The sequence below is a fragment of the Heliangelus exortis genome, chromosome 20 (assembly GCF_036169615.1).
Source record: "Heliangelus exortis chromosome 20, bHelExo1.hap1, whole genome shotgun sequence".
NCBI classification, from domain to species: domain Eukaryota; kingdom Metazoa; phylum Chordata; class Aves; order Apodiformes; family Trochilidae; genus Heliangelus; species Heliangelus exortis.
The window spans coordinates 392423-417679 of record NC_092441.1 but is presented as its reverse complement, the minus strand read 5'-3'; the positions used below and the strand labels follow the sequence as shown (position 1 = coordinate 417679).

Here is a 25257-nt window from a genome sequence, read left to right as displayed (position 1 = left end):
CCCACCCTTCACGACCTATGATTCTATGATTCTATGACCGCGTCGCAGGGGGAGCTGTCGCGATGACCCCGGGCTGGCTGTGCGGTGGTCACGCTACCCGTGGGGGGAGGCGTGGCCTCCTATCGCGAGGGGCGTGGTCTATCGCGAGGGGCGTGGCCCAGCGCATTGCTGCGCCGATGGCGGAGCAGCGTGTGTCGCGGTGGTACTTTGGCGGCCTCGCGTCCTGCGGGGCTGCGTGCTGCACCCACCCGCTGGACCTGCTGAAGGTGAGTGAGGGGGAAGAACCGAACCGAGGAGGAAAGGGGTGGAGAGCGGCGAGGGGAGGGGGACCGGGAACCGGCTTCAGGGGGATTGGACCGGCCGGGGGGGGGGTGACTGGAACCGGCTGGGGGGTCCGGGACCGGGTGGGGGAACGGAAGGACCGCCTTGGTGGGGGGGGGGGGAATGTAGACCGGCTGGAGGAAACCGATAACCGGCTGGGGGAAGGAGGGGGAGAGACGGGACCGCGAACCGGCTGGGAGAGTTTGGGGCCGGGAACCGGCTGGGGGAGGGCGAGTAACGGCCCTGAGGGACCTAGAGCCGACTTGGGGGGGCGGAGGGACCCACTGGGGGTTTGGACAGGCTCTGCGGGACCGGGGAACGGCTCTGGGGGGACGGGGTGCAGCTTGGGGGAGACGGGAGAGTGTCACCTTTAATGGGCAGCGGGGACCGGGTGTGCACGGGTGGAGGGGCTTGTAAGGGGGCGGGAGCAGCTGTGGGGCTGGTTCTGAGGGGACAGAGGCACGGTGGTAAGGGGACAGGGGCGGGGGGAGGTGAGGACAGGGCTGAGGGGACATGTTCCCGGCCCAGAGGCAGGTGCAAGTATCTGAGGGGACAAATACGGGGCTGGGGGCTGTGGGGCCGAGGGCCTGGAGTACTAACCGTGGGGGCTGTGGGGTGCGGGAGCCGTGGAGGACACCCCGGCCAGCCCTGCCCAGGCGCCTGCGTGAGGCGTGGAGGTGGCTCTGGTGTTGGACGCTGGCCCACTGGGCCCCATGTCCTCGGGCCAAGATGTCACCTAGGCGCTGCGGCCGGGCTGCCATCCCCGCACCCGCACAAAGAGCGCCGCGCGCTGCCCCCGCTGCCAGCACCCACGGACGGGGCGGGTGCCAGAGTCCTGCACCGCGGCCAAGCCTGGCACCGGGCGGGCTGCGTGGGGGGGCTGTCATCCTGGGACAGGGCTGCCGAGCCGGGGGAGGAGACAGGGGGAGCACGCAGCCCCTTCCCACCTCACTGGGAAACTGCCAGCGCACAGGGGGACGCCCGTCCCTGGTGCTCGTTCTGTGGCCGCATCCGCCCAGCAGAGGTGGCTGTCAGCCCCGGGGGGAGCTTGCGTAGGATGCCCTGGCAAGGAGCTGAGAAGAATTAGTCTGGCACACTCCTTCAGGTTTGCCTCTGTCCCTGGGCCAGGCTGATGTGTGTAACTCTTGGGCTGTGCCCACACGAACAGCCCCTGCATGCCCTGTGGCTGTGGGCAGCCCAGGCCAGCCAGCTGGTTCTGCCAGGGGGTGACACCTGGGTATTGAACACGCGGCTCTGCCTCTGGCCCAGAGCTCCCCCGCAGTGGGGGCTGGTGCCAGGCATGGGGAAGCATGAAGGGCCTCAGGGTCTGGCAGGGCAGGGGGCCAAGGGTGCTTTGCTGCACCTCTGGACCTTGTCCCCAGTGGGAGGCACCAGCCAGCCTGGCCAGGGGGTGCTTACAGCTCTGCTGGAGCCCCAGAGCTGGCACTGACCATCCACGGGGCTGCTGCCTGTGGTGGTGACCACGAGGCTGCCCCGCTCCTCCCCTGTCTGCCATTCCTGTGGCCCTGGGACATGGCTCTGCCTGCCCAGCACCTCTGCCCAGGGCTGTCCGACCACCGCTCACCCGGCTCCCTGACACACCACAGCTCTGCTCCCTGAGATCAAAGTTCACCTGCAAGGGGAAGGCAAGTCCCTTCCTGCACCCCTGCTGCCCCCGCACAGCACACAGGGCCTGTTCCCAGTGTCCTGCCGCATGTCCCACAGCCCTGCCATGCTGGGACATCTGTAATAGGAGCCAGGCCTGGTCCCCTGCCAGTGGCCCTTTGCTCTTTAATTTTACCTTCCGGGTCCTTTGACTCACATGTGATGTTCACAGCTCAGGGCTGAGCGGGTTTGCTCAGATCATGCTCTGGCAGCAGCTGATGTGGCTCCTTCATCCCAGCCAGCCCCAAAGTCCTGCTGCTGCTTCCCTTGGTGGAGGTGGTGATGGTGGTGAGAAGCTCTGGTGGCTGTGGTGGGGAGGGGAGCACCCAGGCCATGCCATGTCAGGGAGTGGCTCTGAGCTGCTGAGCCAGGATCGCAGATTGTCTTCCTGCCTCAACGATTCCTGTGGCCGAGCAGAATGGGAAGTTGTTTCTTCACATGGGGAAACCATAGGGCAGCAGGAGGTCACAAATTCACCGCCCTGCCATGGTCCTGCTTGCTCATGTGCCTCTGGGTCCTTCCACTCCCAGGTGGCCCAGAGCCTGCCTTGGAGGAACTGATGCTACCACTTCATCTTGGGGCTGCTGAGGCCACCAAGCTGGGCAGATGCTTCCACAGTCCCCTCTCTCCTGCCATCCTCCAGCCCTTGTTGTTGGCCCAGGCCAATTCCCAAGTCCTGCTGAGGTGTGGGGAGCCTGGAGCTGTTTGTGCAGCGCTAATGAATTACCTGAGGAGCACTTGGTGGTCATCCTTGTGCTGTCTGTTCCTGCTAGCCCAGCACAGGGCTGACGCTGCTTGGCTCTGCCCCAGGTCCACCTCCAGACGCAGCAGGAGGTGAAGATGCGGATGATGGGGATGGCAATGCATGTGATCCGCACTGATGGCTTCCTGGCTCTCTACAACGGGCTCAGCGCCTCACTGTGCAGGCAGGTGAGTGCCACTGTCCCCTGTGGCCACCACGGTGCTGCCCTCCCCCTGGCAGCAGGCTGGAGCTGATAGCCTGCCCTGCACCAGGGGTGGGAGGCAGCAGCTCATCCTCCCTCTCCTCCAGATGACATACTCCTTGACTCGCTTTGCTATCTACGAGACTGCCAGGGACCGCCTGGGGCAGGGCAGCCAGGGGCCTCCCCCCTTCTACCAGAAAGTGCTGCTGGGTGCAGTGGGAGGTGAGTGAGGGTCCCTCTGCCCCAGCTCCTTCGGGCTGAGAAGACCCCTGACCAGCTTATCCTTGGCCGCAGGTTTCACTGGTGGGTTTGTGGGGACCCCGGCAGACATGGTGAATGTCAGGTCAGTTGTGCCATGAGCTCTGTGAAACCCTTGGGATGTGGCTCTGGGGGAAGCTTCTGTCCCTTTGCAAACAATCTGTCTGCTGGGCCACTGCACTGAGCAGGGACTGGAATGTCCTCAGTGCTGGGGGGACAGCACACACCAGCCCTCACCTCACCTCGTTCTGCTCTGCCTTCCAGGATGCAAAATGATGTGAAGCAGCCGCCCTCTCTGCGGCGCAAGTGAGTGGGGGGTCAGGGCTCCTGGGGGCCAGGGCAGTGTGGAGGGGGGTGCTGGAACTCCCGGGGGCAACAGGGCAGAGGGTTGGGGGATCGAGAAGGATCGGGGCTCACGGGGGGGGACTGGAGCAGTGGAGAGGGGGGTTGCAAGGGGTCCGGGACTGCCGGGGGAGAGGGTCAGAGGGTCGGGGGGGACCGAAGCTCCTGGGCCCGGGTGTTCTTGTGGCCGCGTGGGGGCAGCACCGCACCGGCGGCCGCCCCGCGCTCGGGGGCGTTGGGACAGGGATGGGGTCCGGGTCCGCAGCCCTCGGAGCTGCAGCCGCCCGCCCGGGGCTGCCGGACTCTAACGCCTTTCCCTCTCTCTTCTTCCAGCTATTCCCATGCTCTGGACGGCATGTACCGTGTCCTACGGGAAGGTGAGGCCGTGCCAGCCCGGGTAGGGTGAGCCCACACAGGGTGTCCTGGCTGACACCGGGACGGCGTGGCAGGGGTGGACCCGGGAGGCTCTGTCCAGAGCTGCTCCGGATGCTCACCCAGCTGGGACCGGAAAGGGGGATGGAAGGGTGGACATGAGGCCAGCACAGCCGCGGGTCGAGCATGACCCGGCACCTCAGCAGCATCCATCTGGGTCTGGAGCCAGGCAGGGCCTGGCAGCCTGCCAGCACCCCAGTGGAAACCAGAGACCTGGAGAGAGAGCAGGTGGGAAGGGGGATGGAGGGCAGTGGGGGGAGGTAGGGCTGTTCTGAAGGGTTCTCCTATCCTGCAGCCCTTCACTGCTGTATGAGGAGTCTGGGACACAGCCCAGACAGGGAAGGGGCTCCCAGGGGAAGGGGGGGTGAGTAATGTCCCAGGACCATGCTGATCCCAATGTGTCCACAGAGGGCTTGAAGAAACTCTTCTCAGGAGCTACGATGGCATCCAGCCGAGGGGCCCTTGTTACCGTTGGGCAGGTAAGACAGCTCTGTTGGGCACCAGGGACAGGGGTTGTCCCTGCTGTGGCAAGGAGAAGGATGTGTCACTAATAGGCTGTGTCTCCACAGCTCTCCTGTTATGACCAGGCCAAGCAGCTGGTTCTCACGACTGGGTTTCTATCAGACAACATCTTCACCCACTTCCTGGCCAGCTTCATCGCTGTGAGCAGGGCTGGCTGCGGGGAGGCAGCCTGGGACCAGGCTCCAGACCCCATGATGGGGCCGCTGGAGCTGCCTCTCAGGGCTCTGGTGAACAGAGCCGGGCACTGAGGCTCCTGTGGGGCTCCCAGCCTGGGGTCAGGCCCTGTCAGGGCTCTCGGTCTCTCTGGTGACCATGGGAAGCATGGGCACCCAGGTCTCCTTGGTGATCCAACACTGCTGACCCCTCCCCTGCCTCTCCCAGGGTGGATGTGCCACATTTCTGTGCCAGCCCCTGGACGTACTCAAGACCCGCATCATGAACTCTCAGGGCGAGTACCGGGTGAGTGGCCCATCCTGCCCACCTCTGCTGCCACTCCTGTCCCCTCTGCCCCGCAGCACCGCCTCATCTCTCCCCCTCTCACTCAAGGGTGTTGCTCACTGTGCCATTGAAACTGCCAAGCTTGGCCCTCTCGCCTTCTACAAGGTACCTGGGGGTGGGTGGGGTGGGCTGGAAGCAGAGTTAAGGTCTGGTTCTGGGGCAGAACCCTCCCTGGCTCCAGCCAGGTTCCATGTGCTGCTCCTGTGGACCAGGCTGCTGGGCACCCTTGGCCCCAGAGGGGAAGCCCAGGGCCAGCATATGCTGTCTTCCCATTCTTGCTGTCCCCTTCTAGGGCTTTGTTCCTGCTGCCATCAGGCTCATTCCTCACACCATCCTCACCTTTGTCTTTCTGGAACAGCTGCGCAAATATTTTGGGATCAAAGTGATCACCTGAGTAGGAGGAATGGGACCCTGCCTCACCCCAGGGGTGAGCACACGGGTCACTGCTGGGATCCCAGAGCCTCTCTCTGATCCCTGGGGCCAGCACTGTTCCCCTGTCCCTTGTCCCTGCTCCTGTGCCTTGCCAGTGCCTGTGGCAGCCACTCCCAGACTGCCCTTTCCTCTCTCACCCCCATTCTCAGCACCTCCATTACCTCTGGGATATTCTTGAGCCTCTTTCCCCCTCTGCACTCTTGGGTTTTTCTTGCTGTATGGGTTTTTCATGCTGCCCCAGTGGCCACATGTTTTGCCTTTCCCTCCCTCCTGTGCCTCTGGGAGCAGGACTGCACTGCCCTGGGGGGACAGGGGACCCGGCTCTTGGGCTCCATGCCTGGTGCAGAGCCCAGGGTGGGTGGGTGGGGACAGTCACCACATTGGGGGGGGGTCAGTGCTGGGGCAGTGGGGCTGGGGCTGGCTCACCCCCAGCCTCTGCTGCAAGCAGCGAGGGGAGGCACAGGCTGAGCACAGCCCTGTCATCCCTCTGTGCCTCTGGCCCTGGGCTCTCTTCTGCTGCTGCAGGACAGCCTGGCCTCCCCACTCTGTTTCCCACTCTCCCCAGACACCTCCTGCTTCTTTCTGCTTGGCCAAAACTCCCCAGCGCCTGGTGGCCGCTGGGCTCTTCAGGGATTGTACCTCATACCAATGATGACTGACAGGACCCCGTGGGTGAGGGGCAGCCTCTTAGCCCCCTGCCCCAGCACAGCTGGAGCCCTTCTCACCTGCCCTTGCCCACAACTCTCATGCTCTCTCTGCCAGCCCCAGCCTGGGGTGGAGGGGTCTGTCCAGCACCCCTCCATGGCTGCACCCCCTCACCTGCACTGGGGGCTGTGGGCAACAGCCCTGCTGCTGTGTGTGCCCCTGGGCGTGTTGGACCGACGGATCAAAGAACTGGAATATCTGTGACCTTAATATATAATAATAAAGAGTAGAACCAACACAGGGCCCAGGATCCTGCTGGGGTGTGGGGGGATACTGTGCAGGGGGCTCTGCTTAGAGCTGAGCTCCCCAGGAGGAGAGGCAGGCTGGGCTCCCCTGGCTACTGCAAGGGGGGGCTTCCACCCATCTGTGCCCCTAGCCCCAAGGGGGGGTGTGCCCAGAGCCTCCTGGCCCCCCCAGGAGGGAGCTGCAGACCAGGGTCCCTGGGCCAGCCCTGCTCCGAGCTGTGCCAGGTCCCCACCAAGGGCATTGCCCACCCCTGGCTGTGACACTAATTGGGCTCTGGCAGGCAGAACAGAGCCAGCCTGGCACTGCAGAGAAGTGAAAGCTCGTCACCTTAATCAAGTCTAATGATGCTGGCTGACATGGCTGCTTTGTCCCTGAGCCTGGCCTGGCTAAGGGCCATGGGCAGGTGAGTGTGGACAAGATCAGCCCAACTGTCCTGAGGGGCTGCAGGTGGCCCGTGCCCACCTCACAGTGTTCCTCGGGCTGGTGGGTGCAGCTCTGCATCCATGGGAGAGGCCAGCACTGAGGAGGAGAGCCTTGGAGCTGCAGGGCACTGCCTCAGCCACCACCCTCCAGCTGCACAGAGCCTGTGCCGGCCGGGGACAGGGATGTTCCAGCCAAGCTGTGGTCCCATGCACCCTCTTCCTACATCCCTAAAGCAGCTGAGCCACGCTGCAGGACAGCTGTGCTCCTGGCTGTGTGCCAGACACAGCCTGGAGCACGCAGCGTCCGGTGGTGCGGGAGTGCTTCTTATCTCTGAGCATCGGAAAGAGTGGCCTCGGACGGCCAGCAGCCTGTGGCAGCCGTGTTTGTGCTCTGTGGCTCGCTGGCCCCCCGTCCCCTTCTGCCCCCTGCTCGCTGAGCCCCAGGCCCTGCTGCCTCAGGGGGTCCCACCTGTCATGCCCTGCCCGCAGTGGGCTGGGCTGGAGGCTGCTGATTTCCCTCTCCTCTGCTCCCCCCCCCCTGTCCCAGAGGGGTGGGGAAGTGGCTCCAGGAGGGCAGCCGTGGGTCCCATCCACCCAGCAGTGGCCAGGCACCCCCGAGTCCCGCTGTGTGCCCTGGGGGCTGCTAGCATGCGGACGGCCGAGTAGAGCGGGAGTCCGCGGGGACACGGGTCGGGGTGCTCCGAGGAGCCCCGGGCTGGGCTGTCCGGGCCGCAGGTGGGAGGACATGGAGTGTTTTCGAGTGCCACTGCCCGCCTGGCACCACTGCTGTGGGTAAATACGTTTGTCCTCCAGGATCGGGGCAGGGCGGGGGGCGGCTGCCGGCATCCCTGCGGACTGGGACCCTCCGGGAGCGCTCGGGTGTGCCCGGAGCCATCGCTGCCGCGCCGGGGTGTGTTTACCTGGTGCTGCAGCAGGACGGAGCGCAGAGAATATCGACCCATCCCCGCCGGCGGCGGACGGAACGGGGGGATCGAGGCCGCTCCCAGCTGCGCAGCGGAGTCTGCTGCCGGTCCCGCAAGGGGCGAACCCGAATGCGCGCACGGGCGGGACCAGGTCGGGGGCTGGGCCGGTGGGGGAACAGTGCCGGGAAAACCCTAAGGACCGCGGAAGAGCACTGCACCGCCCCCTCCTGAGCCGCGGACACCCCCGGCCCGCTCCCTCGGGAGCCAGGGCGGTCCAGCTGCCCCCCCGGCGAGACGAGCCGGTGCCCGGGAGCAGGGCGGGGACAAGTGCCGGCGCTCCCGCAGCTCCCGGGCGCGGCCGCCGGTGATGCGGGGCCGGGGCGCAGCGCGGAGCACCCAGGGCCGGCGGCACAGGGCTGGGCGGGGGGCACCGGGCGACGCCTGCCCAGTGCCGGCGGGAGGAGTGGGGCGGCGGGACGCTGCTTCTCGCCCGCGGTCCCTCCCCCCTTGCCGGTCCCTCCCCCTGTGCCGCTACAGCCGCCGCCGCCGCGGCTTTGGTAAAACTTTTCGCCGGAGCGGCCGAGCGCGCCGGTGCCGGACCCCGCCAGCACCGAGATGCGCCCGGGAGCCGTCGCGAGCCCAGCCCCAACAGGTACAGGGAAGAGGTGGGAGGGAGTAGGGGGAGCGCCCGTCACCACCGCCTCGGGGCTCCCCCCCGGAGCAGTGCCGCGCGGGTGCGGACCTGGGTCACGGCTGCGCATCCCCGGGGCCGCGGCTTGAGCCCCGGCAGCCTGGAGCATCAGCTCCCGGAGCCGCCCCGGTGCTCGGCGACGGTCCCGGCTGGGCTGAGCCCCTCGGCCAGCACTGTCCTGGCCGGGAGGTCCCGGTGCCTGTGCCTGCTCCCCGCCGGAACCGCTGCAGCCCACATCTCTGGGCAGGGTGTCATCCCGACACCCCCGGCTGCTGCCGCGGCTGGTGGAAACCCCGGGTGAGAGATTCCAGACGGGCTCTGACGTACCGGGACCATCTCCCGGAGAAGCCCCTCGCAGGGTTGCTGCCCGCGGGGTCTCCCTGCCGTGGGCACATCACTGCCTGTGGCTTTCTTTCTTGCCGAGAGGCAGAAGCAGGGGATATTTTCCACCCTCCCCAGAGCTCCCCGAGCTCTCTGGGTGTTGCAGGGGCCCATGGTGAGTGCCCTTTGTGACTCTGTCCCGAGCTCTGCTGTGTCAACACGGTGTTGGTAAATGGCTTTGTTTAACCAGGACATGTTGGGTATGTGACCTTGCCGCCCTCGTGGCTGCAAGCGCATCTCCAAAGAAGCTGCCGACATCACCCCTGCCTGGCACTGCGCTCCCCGGCCGGCGGATCCCTCGGGGCGGCCAGGGGGAGCTGGGCACGCCGGTGCCGATGTCGGGGTCGGTTCTGGTGCTGGTGTCGGTCCGTCTTCTGTGGCTCCGTGGCAGCCTGCCTGGCAGAGCTCAGGGCATCTGGCTCTGCCCATGGCTTTGCCGTGTACTGCCCCACAGCAGCGCGAGTGGTGCGTGTCCTGACCCGTGCCGAATTCAGGCGCTGTCGCTGTGATTTCCTCGGCTTTATCTGTGCATCAGCAGGAAATTTAGGGCCCGCAGGACCCCTCCTCGGCGTGTTAGTGCCGCCCCAGCTGCCAGCTCCTGCCTTTCCCACCAATCCCTGCTCCTTTCTGCACGCTGTGGTGCAGACTTTTTTTATGTTCTGTTGCCTGGAGAAGGGAAAAGAGAAAAGGGTGAGTGGAGAAGAGGCAAAATGTGGATTAAAAATAGTTAATGAAAAAATGTGACCGCAAGGCCCGATGAGGAGACGAGAGGAGACGAGAGGAGAGGCAGAGGTGAGAGGCAGAGTTGAGAGGCAGAGGCGAGAGGCAGAGGCAGGTTCTGGGCAAGCTGAATGCGGCAGAAATGGAATCACCACTCTGCTCTGTACCCCTGGGCTCCTCCATTACACCCTGCCCTGTCCTGCATCCCCTGTGACCAAAGACCCTGTCCTTGTCTGTCTCAGCCCCGGGCACTCTGGGGAACACGGCTGTGCGTAGCAGGCACCAGCAGTCACAGGACACAAGTGCCACCAGACAACAAATGGCTGGTGGCCAGCCATGCCCAGGTGCTGCAGGTGCTTGGGGCAGGGGGGCTCTGCCAGGACCCCTCCCTGGCAGAGCTGCTGTGTGCAATGTCGCTTGCAGAGCTGCGCTGTGGCAGAACAGGGTTTGAGTTCCTGGGTGAGGTACCAGGGGGTTGTCCCCAGCTCCGTGGTGACCACAGTGTTCATTTGTGGCATAAGCTGGTCTGGGGAGGGTGCTGAGCTCCTGGTGCAGGCGTGCGTGCACACATGTCTGCCTGCACTGACCTTTTCCTAGGCTTTTTCCATCCCTGTTCTTCCCCTGTGACACTCTAACTACACGTGTCATGCTGTGTCTCTGGTGCGTCCTCCTGTGTTCCATGGTTTTTGTGCAATGTGATAAACAAGGAAAACCCATTTTCCTGATCCAGGAATGAGGTGCTGTGCAGCTCAGCATCCCCTCAACAGAGCCTGTGGGGCAGTGATGTTACCTGACCTGCCTGGCTGCCTGGTCCTGCTGGCAGCCCACGCCATCTCCCTGCTCCTGGGAAGCTCTGGCAGATGCCCCTGACTGTGCCTCCCGGTGGCAGGGCGGTGGTGGAGGTGACAATGCAAAGAGCTTTGGTCCTGACACCTGTTTGCATCTATGTTGCTGTTGACGAAAACGCTGTCAGAGTTGGTTTAGGGTTTCTTGGTCCAGAGTGACACAGAACCCGACATTGTCTGTGCCTGGTGATGTTGGCTCACTCCATGTGCTGCTGCTCTGTGTCTCCTCAGTTGTGTAGCTCTGTGCAAATGAGCTGTGGTCTCGCAGAGCCAGGGCAGCTCCAGGCTGCTCAGCTCATCCTCCACTGCCCAGGTTTGAGGTACTTGCTTCAGGGGGGGACTGGAGCCATTGTGGGAAGAGGGGGGTATCCCCAAGCTGAGGGCAGAGACACACAGGGGTACAGACCAGTCCTCCTGTGCCTCCCCACCACTTGTCCTGCCTGCTGTGGTCCTGGGTGGAAAGTGGGGCAGCATCTGCAGGGCCAGGCTGGCACTGGCATTGCATCAGCGCTGGCCCTGCACCATGCTCTCCCCTGCCAAGTGCTGAAGCCCCTGCCGTGTTGGCTGGTAGCTCTGAGCTTAAAGCCAAGCCAGCCACAGAAAGCACTGCATTAGTACACTGGGGGGCTAATCCCCATATATGGGGGAGACAGCCCCCTCTGCCACCTCCAGAGCAAGTGGTGCCATGCAGAGCTGTGCTGGGGGGCACAGGGATGGGGCTGCTGTGGGCTGGTCCAGGTTCCCAGCCCTGTGCATGGCCGAGGCTGTGCCAGAGTGCTCCTGGGTCATGTTGCAGATGCCCATGAGTGTCCCCATGGAAGCTTCACAGGGCTGCTAATCCATGTGGCAATCAGCTGCAGGGGTCCCAGATGTATAGCTTGTTCCCTCACATATGTGATGGCAACCAGGGCTGGGCTCTGACCAGGGAGCCAAAATCCAGGGGGAATCTCCCCTGGACAGGGCTCAGCTGGACTGTGCTGGCTCAGGAGCTGCTGCAGGGCAGGGTGGGAGCTGCACCCCCAGGGGTTGGGGGCAAAATCCCAGCACAAACCTTTTCCCATATGTTCCCTCCAGTTTGGTGCGATGCCACAGTGGTGGCAGCAAACCCAAGGGCACGGTGTGCCTGGGTGCCCAACACTCCCTGGCCCTTCTCCCACCCCAGCCCAGCCCCAGCACAGCACACCCTGAGGCCAGCAGCTGCTGGTACGTGAGCCCCAGAACCGGGGGGAGCAGGGGGTCCTTTCCTTGCCCCCTGAACCATTGGCTGGAGTAAGGCTTAGGACACCCACACGGGCACCGCTGACTGCCAGGCTGATGGTAGTGCCCATGTCCAATACCTCCAACCCCCAAGCAGGTGGGCTGCCAGCACTGACCCCTTCCCCACCCAAGTGCAGGCCTCCCAGGACTGGTCCTCTCCCCTCGTGGGCCGAGGTCTCCCCTGTGTGGCTGCGGAGTGGTGCTGGGTGTTTGCAGCCCGACCTCAGCGGGGGTCAGCAGCCGCAGAGCCATGACATGGGGACAGGCCATGTTGCCTAACGCCAGCGTGGGGCAAAAGTCCCCTGAGTGCCCACTGTGGCACCACAGCCCCAGCAGATGCACCCACCCTCCACGGGGTGCCCACAGCTCCCCATGGCGCAGGCCCCCAAAAGCCTGTCCCCAGCTGGGGACAAGGTGCAGGGGCAGGGAAATGAGGCACTGGGGGCGGGTTGGTGACAGCAGGGTAAGGTGGTGACAGGGAGCTGGGTCCCTCCGGCAGCAGCAAATGTGACTGAGATGGGTTCCCAGCACTGGCATCCACAGCAAGTCCATCCAGCAACAAGTACTGCTCTGAGCACTGTGGGCACTGGTGCTGGGCAATGCCAGCTCCCAGGAGGCACTCGGTGCTGCCGGTGGTCTGAGCTGCCATGCACCCTGCTGTCCTGGCCATGCAGGGCCGCTGCTCCTTCCTTGCACTGCCTGTCTGCACCAAACCAGGGACAACTGGTCCGTGGCTGCTCCTGCACACCCACGTGTCTGCTAGAAATAGCTCGTGTCCCCGAGAGTGCTCCGTGGGGTGGCTGAGCTTCCAGGGGTCCCTGGCACAGGGATCAGGGTCCTGCTTCATGCTGCTGGGGCAAAGGGTCTGGGCAGAGACCCACAGGAGGGGGAGCCCTGTGCTGGAGGCGAGGAGCATGACCATTCCCATGCCAAGACCCCTCACCCAGTGCAGTCTGCCCAGCTTGGCTAGGACCTGGGGCTGGGGGGAGTCTGGGGCAGAGGCCTCCCCACTGCTAAATCCCATTGGAGGCAGCTAAAAATAGAGATACCTCTGCCCCAAAGCTGCTCCCCAGCCAGAGGGGCTGGCAGTGGGATCGCCACCCACCCGCCCGCAGTGCCCGGGAGGAGTGTTTGCTGCCGGGCAGGGGTGCTCGGGGCAGGGGACGGGCACCGGGAGGTTCCCACAGGGCTGGGCCACGGGCAGCAGTGGGATGGGGCAGGTGGGGCTGGGGCTGGGAGGACAGGGCTGCTGGAGGAGGTCTGGGGGGACAGGGATGCTGGCGTGGGGAGGTAGCCAGTGGGCACACGCTGAAGGTCCCCACCATTCCCAGAGCCCACCCAGGGTGGTGTGTCCCAGGGGATGGTTCTGTCTGCCCCAGGGCTGTCTAAATAAGGCAAGTGCCGACAGGTCCAGCTCCCCGAGCCGCATCTGGAGCCCCATCCACTGATTAATGAGCTTCTCAGGCAGCTGCTTGCGACATGGCGAGTGGATCTGCATGGAGGAAACACGACTTTCCCAGGGATAAAAATAGGCATGGGATGAACGAATGAGCCCTGGGAGCAGCAGCTGGTCAGGGAGCACGGCACTCCGGCCGGTGATCTTGGGGGGGGGGGTGCAGGAGGGGTGATGCTGCAGTGTCTGTGGTGACACCAGCACTACTGCCTCCTCTGTCCTCTCCGTGGCTGCCCTCACCCCCCACAGCTGTGCCCTGCCACAGGGCTGCTGTCAGAATGGCCCCTTGTTGGCAGAGCCCAAATCCCGCTCAGGAGCCCCATAACCGGCTTCGGGGGATGAAGGGAATTAGGTGCCTCGTGAGTCAGACTTTGCATGGGAGTTCCCAGGCTTTGCTGTGTTAGACAAGGCTCCACATCGCTCACCAGGTCTGGGGGCGATGGACCTGTGGTGGCATGGCCAGGTTGAGCTGGTGCTGGGGCCACAGCAGCCCCACAGGCCAGGGATCCCTGTGGGTTGATGGCTAACCACACTGGGGCTGGCAGCAGTCCCTGCAGCTCCCTGCCCACTCTCATCCAGTGTGAATGCTGTATCCCATGGGGTCCATGGGTGGGGGGGTCTGTTGAGGGTCTGCCCTGCATCATGGTGACATCCTGCACGTGGCTACGCTCCAACCACACAGGAGCTGGGCAGGGAGTGAGAGCCAGGACCAGGCACAACAGGTTGATTTGGGCTCGGTGGGACTGCAGCACTGGTGGCAGCCTTGGGAGGAGGCAGTGGGTACACAGTGGCTCATCAGCGTAACGCGGAAACATACAAACAACCAGCAGAAGGTTAACACCAGGCAGGGTTGGGCAAGGCTGGCGACTGGAACATGGTGCTGTGACTGGCTCTGCCCACAGCACTGACAGTGGGTGTCTCGTGCAGGGTCGCCAGCACACCAGAGCCCTCCACACCAGGCCAGAAGAGCTGCCCAGGGCCAGTAGGACCCCAGGAGCCCCACACTGCTCCCCATGCAGTTCACGGCCCAGTGGAGGGATGTCCCAGCCACGTCTCCTCAGCATCCTGCTGCTGCTGCTCTGCTGCCAGGTAAGGAAAGGACATCCCGTGCCATGGGGCTCTGCCCCACACCAGCCCCTTGCCACAGCCCAGAACGGCACCGTATGGCACAGCACTGCATAGAGCATAAGCCCATGTTTGTCCATGGCCATCCTGGAGCCAGGGTCACTGCCTTGCCTGGCACAGTGGCCCCACAGCAGGGCACAGGTGACACTCCCTGGTGTCCCCAGGGCCCTTCTGCCCAGATCACAGATTTCCTCTTTGAGAGCTGGAAGGCATACAGCGAGGAGTGCCACCGCAACATGAGCCGCCTGCCCGCACCCACAGGTCAGTGCCAGCATGGGGCCCAGGGAGACATGGACCAGGGCAGAGGGATCAGTAGGGTCCCAGCATGACTGAGGCTGCGGGTGCCATCACGGCCTGTCCCTCCACAGAGCTGGTCTGTAACCGCACCTTCGACAAATTCTCCTGCTGGCCCGACACGCTGCCCAACAGCACCGCCAGTGTCCCCTGCCCCTGGTTCCTGCCCTGGTACCACAAAGGTAATGGCTGCATGAGGCAGCACGTGTGCACACACACACGTGTGTGTGTGTGTGTGCACACGCTGTTCTGGGTGGTCATGCCTGATCCAGTGCACAGTGCTGGCACTGCCTCCAGCATCCCAGCAGACCCCATCACCCCCTCCTTATGCAGTGAAGCACCGACACGTCTTCAAGACCTGCGGGCCGGATGGGCAGTGGGTGACAGGCCCCCAGGGACAGTCCCTGCGCAATGCCACACAGTGCAATCTGGATGCTGAGGACCTGGAGGCACAGGTGGGCAGAGATGGGGGGCGGCCGGTGTGGGGCTCCCTGCTCTGCCTGCCCCCGCCTGCCCTGCCTGTCCCTGTCCTCACTTGCTTCCTCTCTTTCTCCAGGAAAAATTCGCCAAGACCTACGGCAGCTTCAAGGTGATGTACACTGTGGGCTACTCAGTGTCACTGTGTGCGCTGCTCCTCGCCCTGGCCCTGCTGCTGGGCTTCAGGTAGGGTTGCAGGCATGGCCACCAGTCTGGCAGGTAATCAGGGGCTATGCTGAGAGTCCAGGGGGCAAGCAGGGGGTGTGCCAGGGATCTGGGCACTGATGGGATCTCCCCACCTCCGCAGCAAGCTGCACTGCATGAGGAACTACATCCACATGAACCTCTTCGCCTCCTTCATCCTGAAGGGCGTCTCCGTGCTGGTCATCGACGCCCTCCTCAAGACCCACTACAGCGACAAGATCGATGACTACAATGTGCACATCTGGCTGAGCGACGAGGTGAGCCATGGGGCCATGGTGCCAGGGGGTGGTGTGGATGGGAGCTTGGGCAGCACAGCAGCCCTGACCCCTCCCCACAGGCAGCTGCGGGCTGCCGGACAGCCACAGTCTTCATGCAGTACGGCATTGTGGCCAACTACTGCTGGCTGCTGGTGGAGGGCATCTACCTGCACAACCTCCTGGTGGTGGCTGTCTTCTCTGAGAGGAGCTACTTCACCCTCTACCTGTGCATTGGCTGGGGTGAGTGTGAACAGGATGGCAGCCTGTCCCTGTCCCCCAACCTTGGCCCTGAAACACCTCACTAGCCCCCTGCCTGCCCCCTCCAGGGGCGCCTGTGCTGTTCCTCATCCCCTGGATTGTCGTGAAGTTCCTTTATGAAAATATCCAGTGAGTACCAGCCTCTGCAGTGGGTCAGCACCAGCAGGGCAGCGGTGGGTGCATGGGGGACCCCATTGAGGGATGATGGGGAGGGTGTGACAGCCACATAGAGGCTCCATACCATTGTTCCATGCAAAGAGCAGTGCTGGGCTTGACTGTAGCTGCTAATGCCACACTGGGCTCTAGCGGCTGCCTGGTCAAGGTGTTGCCCAGATGTCCCCATTCCCCACCATCTGCAGGTGTTGGACCACCAATAACAACATGGGCTTCTGGTGGATCCTTCGCTTCCCTGTGTTCCTGGCCATCCTGGTGAGTCCAGGGCTGTGGCTCTGTCCACCGCAGCTCCACACTCAGTGCCTGCAAGGGCCCTGCGCCTGCTGTGGAGGGGGCTGCCCTGGGCAGGGGACAGAGCTGCCCTGCCTGCCCCTGCCCATCCCTGGCCTTCACGGCCCACTGATTTATTGCAGATCAACTTCTTCATCTTCATCCGCATCATCCAGATCCTGGTCTCCAAGCTCCGTGCCCACCAGATGCGCTACACTGACTACAAGTTCAGGTGGGTGGTGGGCTCAGCCCCAGCCTTGCAGCCCCATGTTGTGCACACCCTCCCCCCTGCAGCCCTGGCTCTGACAAGACCCTCTCCACAGGCTGGCCAAGTCCACTCTGACATTGATCCCGCTGCTGGGCATCCATGAGGTGGTCTTCGCCTTTATCACAGATGAGCATGCCCAGGGCACCCTACGCTATGTCAAGCTCTTCTTTGACCTGTTCCTGAGCTCCTTCCAGGTAAGACAGCCCCTCAACAGGGACCCCTGTCTCGAGAGGGACCAGATCAGGGCTGAGGTCATGGTCCAGCTGCATGCCTCTCACACTTCCTTTCTCTGCCCAGGGGATGCTGGTGGCCATTCTCTACTGCTTCGTCAACAAGGAGGTGAGTGGGACAGTGTGTGAGAAGGCAGCTGGGGGGTTGGGCAGCCGAGGGTTTCAAGAACCAGGCTGACAGCAGCTGCCCACAGGTGCAGGCAGAGCTGCTGAAGCGGTGGCAGCGCTGGAAGCTGGGAAAGGACCTGGCGGAGGAGTACAAGCACACCTACAGCCATGCACCCAGTGCCCGCAATGGTGCTGGCAGCGCCTGTGAGAAGCATCAGCTGGTGGTGGGTGGCTGTGGAAACGGGCTGGGGCACAGCCTGGCTGCCCCTCACCCCGGCACCCACTACCTCGAGACCACTGGAGACAGCACAGCTGAGCCCCTTGCCCTGGAGGCTCAGCACCACTGCTATGACTTCCCCGAGACCACGGCTGAGAGCCAGTTCTGATCCTGCAGCTGGAGGGAGAAGGCTGAGCCACAGGGGCAGCTGCCCTGTCCTGCCCTGGTGGGGCTGCCGGGCACTGGACAATAGAGACGGTCGGGCAGGCTGCGGGTGAGGCACAGCCAGGGGAACCTGGACCTCGGTGGGAAGGGGATCTTGGGGGCGGGGGGGGTCTATGTGTTGGGTGGGGGTGGGGGGAGTTCATCCCGTGGTGCTGCCTCATGCGCCTTTGCGACCCTCTGCGCAGTGCTGTAATTTATCTGTTGTAATTGTAAATAGGTGTGGGCCCAGGCTGGGCTGCAGGTCAGCTCTGCATGTGCTTCTCTGTCTGCAGCCAGCGCGCGGGTCTGGGCACCCAGGTGACAGCCACAGCCAGGGAGGGGAGGCAGACCACCTGTACTGGGGGACTGCACCAGAAAACACCCTGCCCCACAGCCCCCCTGCCAGCCCCACAGGTGAGGGGGGCAGACATGGCGCAGCAGCCGCCGCAGCGCTGCCATCCAGGGCTCCAGCTCCCTCCAGCACACGCTCTCCTCCGGCTGCTAATCGGCTCTGTCCTTTCACTGCCAGGAGCCTTTAATTAAATCATTTGGCTCTGCCTGCAGCAGCCCCCGCTCTCCTGGGAGCTGGCCCAGGCCACGGCCAGGCAGCAGCCACTGGCAGCACCATGGGGTGTGGGGCTGTGGGTGCCCTGTACCCACAACCTGGGGCCGCTGCTGGCGGTGAGGGGAGCGCAGCGATCGGGACCCTAAGAGGCTTGTGCTGTGCACGTGAGTGCTAAACCCGGATGCCACAGCTTTGGGCACCACAATTGCCTGGTGTGCAGGGATTAGCTATGTGCACCTCCAGCTGGGACACCCTGCCCCACAGGGGGCAGCGGGATGGACAGACCGACGGACAGTCCTGCCATGACCTTTGGCTGCCCCATGGACATCCCATCAACCCCGTGGCCGGTCCCTCTTGGCCATGAGCAGACAGCAGTTGGTGTCAGCCCGGGCCCCATATGTAGCACCGGGGACGTGCTTGGAGCGGTGCCCCAGGGGCCCCACACAGTGAACACCATGGCTGGGTGGGTCACCACCCTCAGCCCACTCTGCCCAGCACCGCTCATGCCAGCCGGTGTGAGGAAGCCATGGAGGACACGGGGTGGCCACGTCCACAGCAGCGGCCCTGGCACCGCGGCGCTGGGCTGAGCACGTAATGATTTTCCTCTGTTTATTTGACAAGTTGCTGCCTGCCCCAGTGAGCAGGGACCCAGCATCAAAGGGCCAGGGCAGTGCCAGCAGCGGGGCCGTGGGATGGGGAGGGAGGTCTGGGTTGGGGGGAGGACAGCGATGTGGTGACACGTTACCTGGTGCTGTGGGGCTGGGCGTGTGAGGGGAGCAGGGGCTGGGGTCTGCCTGGGATGGAGAAGGGGATAGAGCCAGCCAGGGAAGGCCCCGCCAAGCCACTGCCCCCACGGCCACAGCTGTCACTTTGGCCTCCTGATGCGGTAATGAGCCTAATTGAGGCAAATTGCTGGAGCACGAAGCGGTTTCTGGGAAGGTAAATATGGTCATCACGCAGCGCCGGGCCCTGTGCCTGTTGGTCCAGTGTTGCCGTGGCAACACCCCACTGTCCCCCCTGCCATGGCACCCCAACACTCCATCAGGGCACAGCTGTCCTTGTCACCACAGCACCAAGGACACAGGGACCCTGCCCAGGGGATAACACACCAGGGCCACATCTCTGCCACACCACAGCAGGGACACCAAGCCCACAGGGTGTCTCTGTGCCATGTCCCCCAGCCTGCTGTCCTGTGTCCCCATGCCTGCAGGGGCTCCCCTGGCTGTGGGCAGTGCACTGTGGCCCCTGGGAATCCCTCCTGGCCCTGGTCTGGCACTGCCTGTAGAAGGTCTCACCCTGGAGTAGTTTGGCCACCCACCCCATTTAGGCAGGTGCACCCCAGGGCCACAGCACTCACAGGAATACTCCCACTTTATCATGGGAATTGCATGGCACAAACTCATCTCCTAAGTACCTCCCTCCTGCCGCTGGCCCCTCTCCCCACCACCTAATTCAATGAGAGGACACATCCCGCTTGTCCTCCCACCCTATAATCTAATGATCAGCCCCGTGTCCGAGTCACTGGGAAAACAAACCCGGTTTTTATGGGCAAACAGCCTGGCGTCCCTGGCCCGGGGCACTCCCTTCCTCGACTGCCATACTCGGCCACTCTCTCACCGCCCTCACCCCCGTGGTTTGTGATTAGTCTTTATAAAAATTGCTTGTTTATAGAATGATTTTTGTATGACATTTAGAGTTCAGGTAACAGCTTTGCCTCCAGCTCCATGGCACCCAAGTGAAGAGAAAAACAAGGCAGAGGCTGGTGAGGTTGGGCAGTGGGACCCCGTGCGTGGCCTGGGGACACAACTGAAGCCCCCAGGACAGGGTCTGCGGGATGAGCGAAGGCTCCATGTGAACCCATCCTGCACTGTGCATGAGCTGGCACTGCCAGGTGCCAGAGCAGGGACCTGGCCCACAAGACAACCAGAGCAGAGGGGCTGAGGCACCTTCCTGACACACCCCAGAATGTTTTGGTGATGGGGGCAAACAGGGTCACAGCTAAGTGTAGAGATGCACCTGAGGAGCAATTCTAGCAATGCTAAGTATAGCTGAAATGGCATCAAGGCAGGGAAGGGAAGAGGATCTGAGTGTATTAATAGTCTCAACATTTAAACCTCCAGCCCAGTGACAGCTCCTGGGATGCTGGCTCACAGGAGGGCTGCCAGTGCCCAAGGGAATTCTGCTGCCAGCACGAAGAGCCCTGGAATCAAGAGTGTGAGCATGTGTGAGGGCAGGGCCGCTTGTGGAAAAAGAATACAATGAAAATAAAACGCAGCTTCTGTTTTCCCTGTGCCTATGCCTTGGACTTGCTCAGTCCTGGAAAGACCCGGGAAGCCCTGGCACACTGCTCTGCTGCTGGGAACAGTGGAGGGGTAGGTCCCAAGCCCAGCTGAGGCAGCATCAGGCAGAGGCAGAGCCAAAAGGACACCAGGTTTTTATTTACAACACTCCTCAAGTGACAGACAACAGAAAAAAAAAAAAAAAAAGGGAACAGTACAGCTCAATGACTCAACAGAGGAAAAGTAACGGCAGCCACGGCTCCCCCTGCACCCCCCAGCGCTGGGCAGAGCCCCCAGAAGTTCCCTTCCCACTGGCTGCTCCCATGGTCCCCCACAGTGACAGCTCCAGCAGGTGGGGGGGGGCAGGTCTGCTCCAAGGGCACGGGACTGGAAAACGGTGTCAGTGCAGAACAGCACAGCGAGGGCCAGGGTGCCAACCACCACCCCTCTGCACAGTCAGCACCAGCTGCCCCCTCCCTGCCACCTCCCCTGGGGCTGCCCCTGAGTGTGTGGGGGATGAGTGCAGCCCAGCCCCCCCCAGAGCATCCCCCAGGCACGGGGGCAGTGCTGACACCCCACTTCCCCCAGCTGCAGGGAGAGAGGAATATCTCTGTCTCCAGCGCCACAGGGCCCAGCCCAAGCACCAGGAGGGTCTGGCTCGGACACAGATCCAGGGACAAGCTCACCCCCCCAGCAGGGAGCAGCTGGGGGGACCCAACCCAGCTGGGCTGGGGGGTCTCACTGTCCCTCCTGAGTACAAGGACAGAACCAGCTCTCCTTCCCCCTGCCCGCCCCAGAAGATCCTTGGTGCACAGGAGGGAGCAGAGAGCCCCCCAGTTCCACTCTGCTGTACACCAGAGAGTCCACACACCCAACACACCAGGGGTGGAAGTGGAGGAGAGTGGGAGATCTGGGAGCCCAGGCCAAAGTGGGGAAGGACAGCCTGAGGCCAGAGGAAGCTGTGAGCGGGGGGCTGGAATTCTTTGCACAGGTTCTGGGCACCCTCAGTGAGCCCCTGAGCATCTCTGATTTCAGGAAGCTTCAGAGCCAGCCCCAAAGCTGACTGGCTCTCCTGCGGGCATTGGGGAGTACAGACCAGAGGAGGAAATCAACACAAAAATTTCAAATTATATCTGCTTGAGGACCTTAAGAGACCGGCCAATCCGCAGGCAAGACTCATCTTAGGACTTCTTTGCATCCTGTGTATTCCTCCTCTTCAGATCACCCAGGTCGACAGGTTTAAACGCTGCAGGGATGACAGATGAGCATCACAGCCCCTTCCCAGGCTCCCTGGGGCCAGCCATCAACTCCAGCAGGAGCCGGGGAAGAGTGCCCCCCGCACCTCTCACCTTTCAGGCTCGGGTTTGGCATCTTCTCCACGTACTCCTCGACCAAACTGCGCTCGGAGCCCATCTGGCTGCGCAGGTCACGCTCCACGCACTGCCAGGCTGCAGGGACACGGGTGAGAGGCCGGCCCGGACGCTGGTCCAGCCCCAGCCGGGGACCTCCGGCCCCGGGACCCCTCCCCATTCCTGTGACCTCCAGTTGCGGGACTTCCCCCAGTCCCGCGGCCCCCGCTCACCCTCGTAGATGAAGCGCACGTTCTCCTCGTGGGCCGGGGTGAAGATCTCGCTGCCGGCGCCGGGAGAGCGCGGGCCGCTGCTCCGCTTGCCATTGTACACCACACGGGACACGGGGGAGCTGGAAGCGAAGCGCGGGGCTCAGCCGGGCCTGCGGCCGCGGATGGGCCCGGAGCGGGCGGGGCTCACCTGGCCATGGCGTCGTCGGTGCGGGTGGGCCGGGCTGTCCTGGGCCGGGCTGGGCTGGGCTCGGCGCGGCTGCGGGAATAAAGGAGAGGGCGGCCAGGCCGGGGCTAGGCCGCGGGCCGCCCCCCGCCCGTCGCCATGGCAACGCGCGCCCCTCACCTGGGCCCGGCTCCCGCCTCGATCGCCCTCGGGCCGCGACGGAAGCGCCGCCGCGCGCAGGCGCCGCCCCACCCCCCCGCGCGGTGACGTATCACGGAGCGACGTCGTACTCGACCCGCCCTCAGCCCCGCCCTCAGCCCCGTCCCCTCTCAGCAGGGGCCCCGCCCGGGTCCCGCCCCGTCCCCGCACAGGCAGTCGCGGTGTCCGAGATCCTTTATTGGAAAAGTACAAAGTGGTTCCCGAGCCGCGGTCCCGATCGAGACCTCGCCGGGCCAGGCCCAGCCCGGCCCCAGCCCCGGCCTCGTCTCTGCGGCGCGGCGCGGCGCAGCCCCGCCGCCCCGGTCCCGCTCCCGCTCCTCGCCGTGCCCCGCCTCAGCCCAGGGTGGTGTCTTCGAAAAGCTCCACCAGGTCCTTGTACTCAGGGTCGATGAGGTCTGAGGGCCGCTCGCCCTCGTCGGTGGTGGCCTCCAGGCTGGCCCCGAGGGAGATGAGGTACCTGCGGGAGGCCGGGCTGAGCACGGGACGGGGCTGCCGGCAGACCCCAGTCTGCCGCGCTCTTCCCGGGCCCACTGCCGGGACCCCGGGGGCTGGCAGGCCCGTCCAGGCTCACAGGTACCGGGCCCTCTCCCGAGGAGGCACCCGGAGCCCGGCACCGCCTGCCCGCGGCTCCCGGGGCTCTGCACACAGCGGGTTCCGGCCCGGCCGCGGCCAGGGGCTCCTCACCTGGCGATGTTGGCATAGCCGTCGCTGCAGGCCATGTGCAGGGGCGTCCACCCGTTCTCGTCTCTCTGGTGGATGTCGGCACCGTATTTAACCAGGAGCTTGACGCATTCCAGGTTTCCCGTAAGCACAGCTTCGTGGAGGGCTGCCATGCCTGGGGGAGAGGATTTGTCAGGCCCAGACTGGAGGAGTTGTCCCTTGAACACTGAGCTCACAAGTGCAGGTTGTCCACAGCCCAGGAGGAGAGGTGCCAGCAAACCCTCCTTATCAGAGAGATGAGTTTGGCAATAGAAACAGCCTGAGGAAGCAAGAGGAGCTGCCGCAGGTTTCTGTTCCCCTTCTGCAGCAGAAATACCAGCTGTAGGTGCTGTAGCACCTGCCCAGGAGGAGCTGCCCTCTCCTGCAGCACTCCCAGCCAGCGGCCAGCCCTGAGTCCAGGCCAGAACCAATATGGGGACACCAGGAGAGAGTATCTTCAGGCCCCTGCTCTGTCCAAGTTTTGGGAGCTCCTTACAAAGCAAGCAATGAGGCAATCAGGATAGAAAGGAGGAAGCTTGAGGCCATCTGAGCCCCCGTTTCCATGACTGTGTGACAGCAGAAACTGGAGCCAAGCACAAGGAAAGGACAACCCTGGGGGCTGCATGAGCCAGCACAGACCAAGGCTTCCACCAACCATCACAGTGCAGTTGAGTGCCAGCGTGGCACAGTGCCTGCCCCACAAACAGAAACTCACAAGTCCACACCTCCAGACATAGGAGAGAAAAGAGCATTTGTGGAAACTGGACAGCTCCAGGAGCAAAGCACAGAACTGTGCCTCTCCCAGCTCTGCCCCAGGCCAGGCAGAGGGCAGGAGCCCAGCTGTCTGCCCAGAGCTGCACAGACCAGCCCGTGCCCACAGCTCCTTCCCTGGGTTCCACCTCACCTCACTGCAGGTGCAGATCACACCTCAGAGGGACCCAGGGGTGAACAGGCACTGGCCACGCAGGAGGAGGGGAAGGGCACAGTTGCAGCCCATCACCCTGCCAAAGGTGGCCATTACCCCCACATTGGCCGCAGGGCTCTCTTGCAGCCCAGCTGAGCCACGCTGCCACGCAGGTCCCAGCAGCACTCACCAGAAGGGTAGATAGTGTCCAGCGTCACCTTCCTGGCACGGATGAACCTGCCCACCTGCTCCAGGTCCCCCTCCCTGATGTGGTCCTGGAAGACTACGTCATTAGGGAAGTGCACGGTGCGCGTGGCTCTCAGTCTCTGGGCGTAGCGACTGCACTGGGACGCAGGGACTGGGCAGGAGTCCTCCATGCTGACCACAGCTTTTGGACACAGAGTAGGACCTACTGGAGTAGCTCAGTGCCTGGGCCTACCGCCCGCTGGCCTCAAAGTGCTGCTTTCTCCTCTTCTGCCCCTCAGGTCCCTGCTCTCCACAGAGCTGTGGTGGCACTCGCTCTGCTCCTGTGCCCAAGTCCCCTGCCTGTCGGGGCCACCACTCTGCTGGGCTCTCCTTATGCTCCCATGCTGTGCAGAGGTCCCGGTGCCGGGCAGATGCCGTTCATCCGCTGGGCCCTTGGCCCAGGACTGATGGTTCTCCAGGGCCATGGCATTATATAGGATCCCGTGGGGCTATTTTGGGGATGTGCAGCTCATGCTATTTGCCATGATGCTTTGTAATTGAGCTGCCCATTCCCTCAGCTTCCCGATTTTGGGCAGAAGTTGGTGTCTCATCTTACCACCCACCTGTTGGTGTGCCCATCCAAGGGGCAAAGCTACTCTTGCTTTTGCATGGACAGCCCTTCTGAGAATGCCAGGGCCTGAAAACAATTTTCCAACAGCAAGACCTCATACATACATGGACATGTGCCAGGGAGAAGATTGAGCATGATTGCCCGGCAAGGAGAACCATCCACTCGTGTGCCAGCCAGCCAGTTCAGCACAGACATGGAGTGACAGTGCCAAATACATTCAGAGCTTACTTTCCTGTGGTTGCATGAGATGTGAAAGCAGCAGCATGAGCTGTGCTGCCCAGCATGGCTACAAGGCAGAGTTAGGCTCTGCTTGGAGACCACCCCATCATGCTGGGTATCACCAGAGCCCTGGAGAGGACAGAGGTGCTGCAGGTACTCCTGGGGCAGGCACAGAACCAGACACTTGCAGTGCCCATCCATGATGTTCAACATCCTACCAGAACCAGCTGCTACATGAGAATAGGCTCCTGCAGAGCAGCCTCAGAAGAGATGAGGAACAGCACCACCATCAGACAACTCATCTCTCATCTCTTCAGCTGTAGCTCAAAAAGGACCATTTACCACAGAGGAACTGTTCACCTCCACCAGGGATTTGAGAAACACCACCACCTCCTCCCCTCTTTTTCCCACCAGTTTGGTCATTTCAGGTACACAAGGTTCCTGCACTGTTTTGTGCTGATGGGAAGGGTCCAGACAGGATGGTGAACTCTGCTGCAGTGCATCAGGATCAATCCCTGTACTGCTTGAGGAGTCACAGATATTTCATCCTGTCCCTTTTACAGCAGACACTTCTGAGCCTGATGAGCAGCGAGGCTGCAGCTCAGTCACCCACACACCAGGAGCTGCCTCGTCCATCTTCTGGTGAATGCATTGATTTTTCTGCTGA

At 63.2% G+C, this 25257-nt stretch overlaps 4 protein-coding genes across 9 annotated transcripts; 2 read left to right on the top strand and 2 right to left on the bottom strand.

The window, feature by feature from the left end:
* The first annotated feature begins 108 nt into the window (after window positions 1–108).
* On the top strand, window positions 109–6355 carry SLC25A10 (solute carrier family 25 member 10). 3 transcript variants are annotated; one of them, XM_071763959.1, is made up of 12 exons: window positions 109–266; window positions 2797–2916; window positions 3038–3152; window positions 3225–3273; window positions 3453–3494; window positions 3864–3907; window positions 4371–4441; window positions 4532–4624; window positions 4866–4943; window positions 5031–5087; window positions 5275–5409; window positions 5980–6355. In XM_071763959.1, exons 1-11 carry the CDS (start codon window positions 177–179, stop codon window positions 5374–5376), a joined length of 861 nt encoding a protein of 286 aa, XP_071620060.1. In that variant the 5' UTR covers window positions 109–176; the 3' UTR covers window positions 5377–5409; window positions 5980–6355. The 3 variants fall into 3 exon arrangements, with proteins under 3 accessions (XP_071620060.1, XP_071620059.1, XP_071620061.1); XM_071763958.1 differs by having other exon boundaries at window positions 5275–6355; XM_071763960.1 differs by having other exon boundaries at window positions 161–266; window positions 2630–2916; window positions 5275–6355.
* A 1831-nt stretch (window positions 6356–8186) lies between these two features.
* GCGR (glucagon receptor) lies at window positions 8187–17702 on the top strand. 4 transcript variants are annotated; one of them, XM_071763955.1, is made up of 14 exons: window positions 8187–8362; window positions 13985–14146; window positions 14347–14443; window positions 14551–14658; window positions 14810–14931; window positions 15033–15139; window positions 15261–15414; window positions 15534–15654; window positions 15741–15801; window positions 16032–16101; window positions 16260–16348; window positions 16440–16578; window positions 16682–16723; window positions 16809–17406. In XM_071763955.1, exons 2-14 carry the CDS (start codon window positions 14096–14098, stop codon window positions 17106–17108), a joined length of 1461 nt encoding a protein of 486 aa, XP_071620056.1. In that variant the 5' UTR covers window positions 8187–8362; window positions 13985–14095; the 3' UTR covers window positions 17109–17406. The 4 variants fall into 4 exon arrangements, with proteins under 4 accessions (XP_071620056.1, XP_071620055.1, XP_071620058.1 ...); XM_071763954.1 differs by having other exon boundaries at window positions 8194–8362; window positions 15495–15654; window positions 16809–17702; XM_071763957.1 differs by lacking the exon at window positions 8187–8362 and adding an exon at window positions 9020–9247.
* Window positions 17703–20125: 2423 nt separating this feature from the next.
* Window positions 20126–22000, bottom strand: MCRIP1 (MAPK regulated corepressor interacting protein 1). The gene is made up of 5 exons (XM_071764456.1): window positions 21913–22000; window positions 21757–21825; window positions 21570–21688; window positions 21337–21435; window positions 20126–21233 (listed from the first exon to the last, which is right to left on the bottom strand). The coding sequence occupies exons 2-5, from the start codon at window positions 21762–21764 to the stop codon at window positions 21169–21171; spliced, it is 291 nt and encodes a 96-aa protein (XP_071620557.1). The 5' UTR covers window positions 21765–21825; window positions 21913–22000; the 3' UTR covers window positions 20126–21168.
* Window positions 22001–22107: 107 nt separating this feature from the next.
* PPP1R27 (protein phosphatase 1 regulatory subunit 27) lies at window positions 22108–24211 on the bottom strand. Its single transcript, XM_071764452.1, has 3 exons — window positions 23745–24211; window positions 22636–22786; window positions 22108–22408 (listed from the first exon to the last, which is right to left on the bottom strand). The coding sequence occupies exons 1-3, from the start codon at window positions 23929–23931 to the stop codon at window positions 22285–22287; spliced, it is 462 nt and encodes a 153-aa protein (XP_071620553.1). The 5' UTR covers window positions 23932–24211; the 3' UTR covers window positions 22108–22284.
* Between the last annotated feature and the right edge of the window lie 1046 nt (window positions 24212–25257).

Coding starts and splice junctions, on each gene's coding strand:
- PPP1R27 (XM_071764452.1), bottom strand. CDS start 23,931: ATGGAGGACTCCTGCCCAGTCCCTGCGTCCCAGTGCAGTCGCTACGCC. Junction 22,787..23,744: donor GGACACTATCTACCCTTCTG/GTGAGTGCTGCT, acceptor CCTCTCCCCCAG/GCATGGCAGCCCTCCACGAA. Junction 22,409..22,635: donor GGCTATGCCAACATCGCCAG/GTGAGGAGCCCC, acceptor GGCCTCCCGCAG/GTACCTCATCTCCCTCGGGG.
- SLC25A10 (XM_071763959.1), top strand. CDS start 177: ATGGCGGAGCAGCGTGTGTCGCGGTGGTACTTTGGCGGCCTCGCGTCC. Junction 3,495..3,863: donor CCGCCCTCTCTGCGGCGCAA/GTGAGTGGGGGG, acceptor CTCTTCTTCCAG/CTATTCCCATGCTCTGGACG. Junction 4,442..4,531: donor CCCTTGTTACCGTTGGGCAG/GTAAGACAGCTC, acceptor GTGTCTCCACAG/CTCTCCTGTTATGACCAGGC.
- GCGR (XM_071763954.1), top strand. CDS start 14,096: ATGTCCCAGCCACGTCTCCTCAGCATCCTGCTGCTGCTGCTCTGCTGC. Junction 14,147..14,346: donor TGCTGCTGCTCTGCTGCCAG/GTAAGGAAAGGA, acceptor TGGTGTCCCCAG/GGCCCTTCTGCCCAGATCAC. Junction 14,444..14,550: donor CCGCCTGCCCGCACCCACAG/GTCAGTGCCAGC, acceptor GTCCCTCCACAG/AGCTGGTCTGTAACCGCACC.
- MCRIP1 (XM_071764456.1), bottom strand. Junction 21,436..21,569: donor CGTGCGCTTCATCTACGAGG/GTGAGCGGGGGC, acceptor GTGTCCCTGCAG/CCTGGCAGTGCGTGGAGCGT. Junction 21,234..21,336: donor GCCAAACCCGAGCCTGAAAG/GTGAGAGGTGCG, acceptor TCATCCCTGCAG/CGTTTAAACCTGTCGACCTG.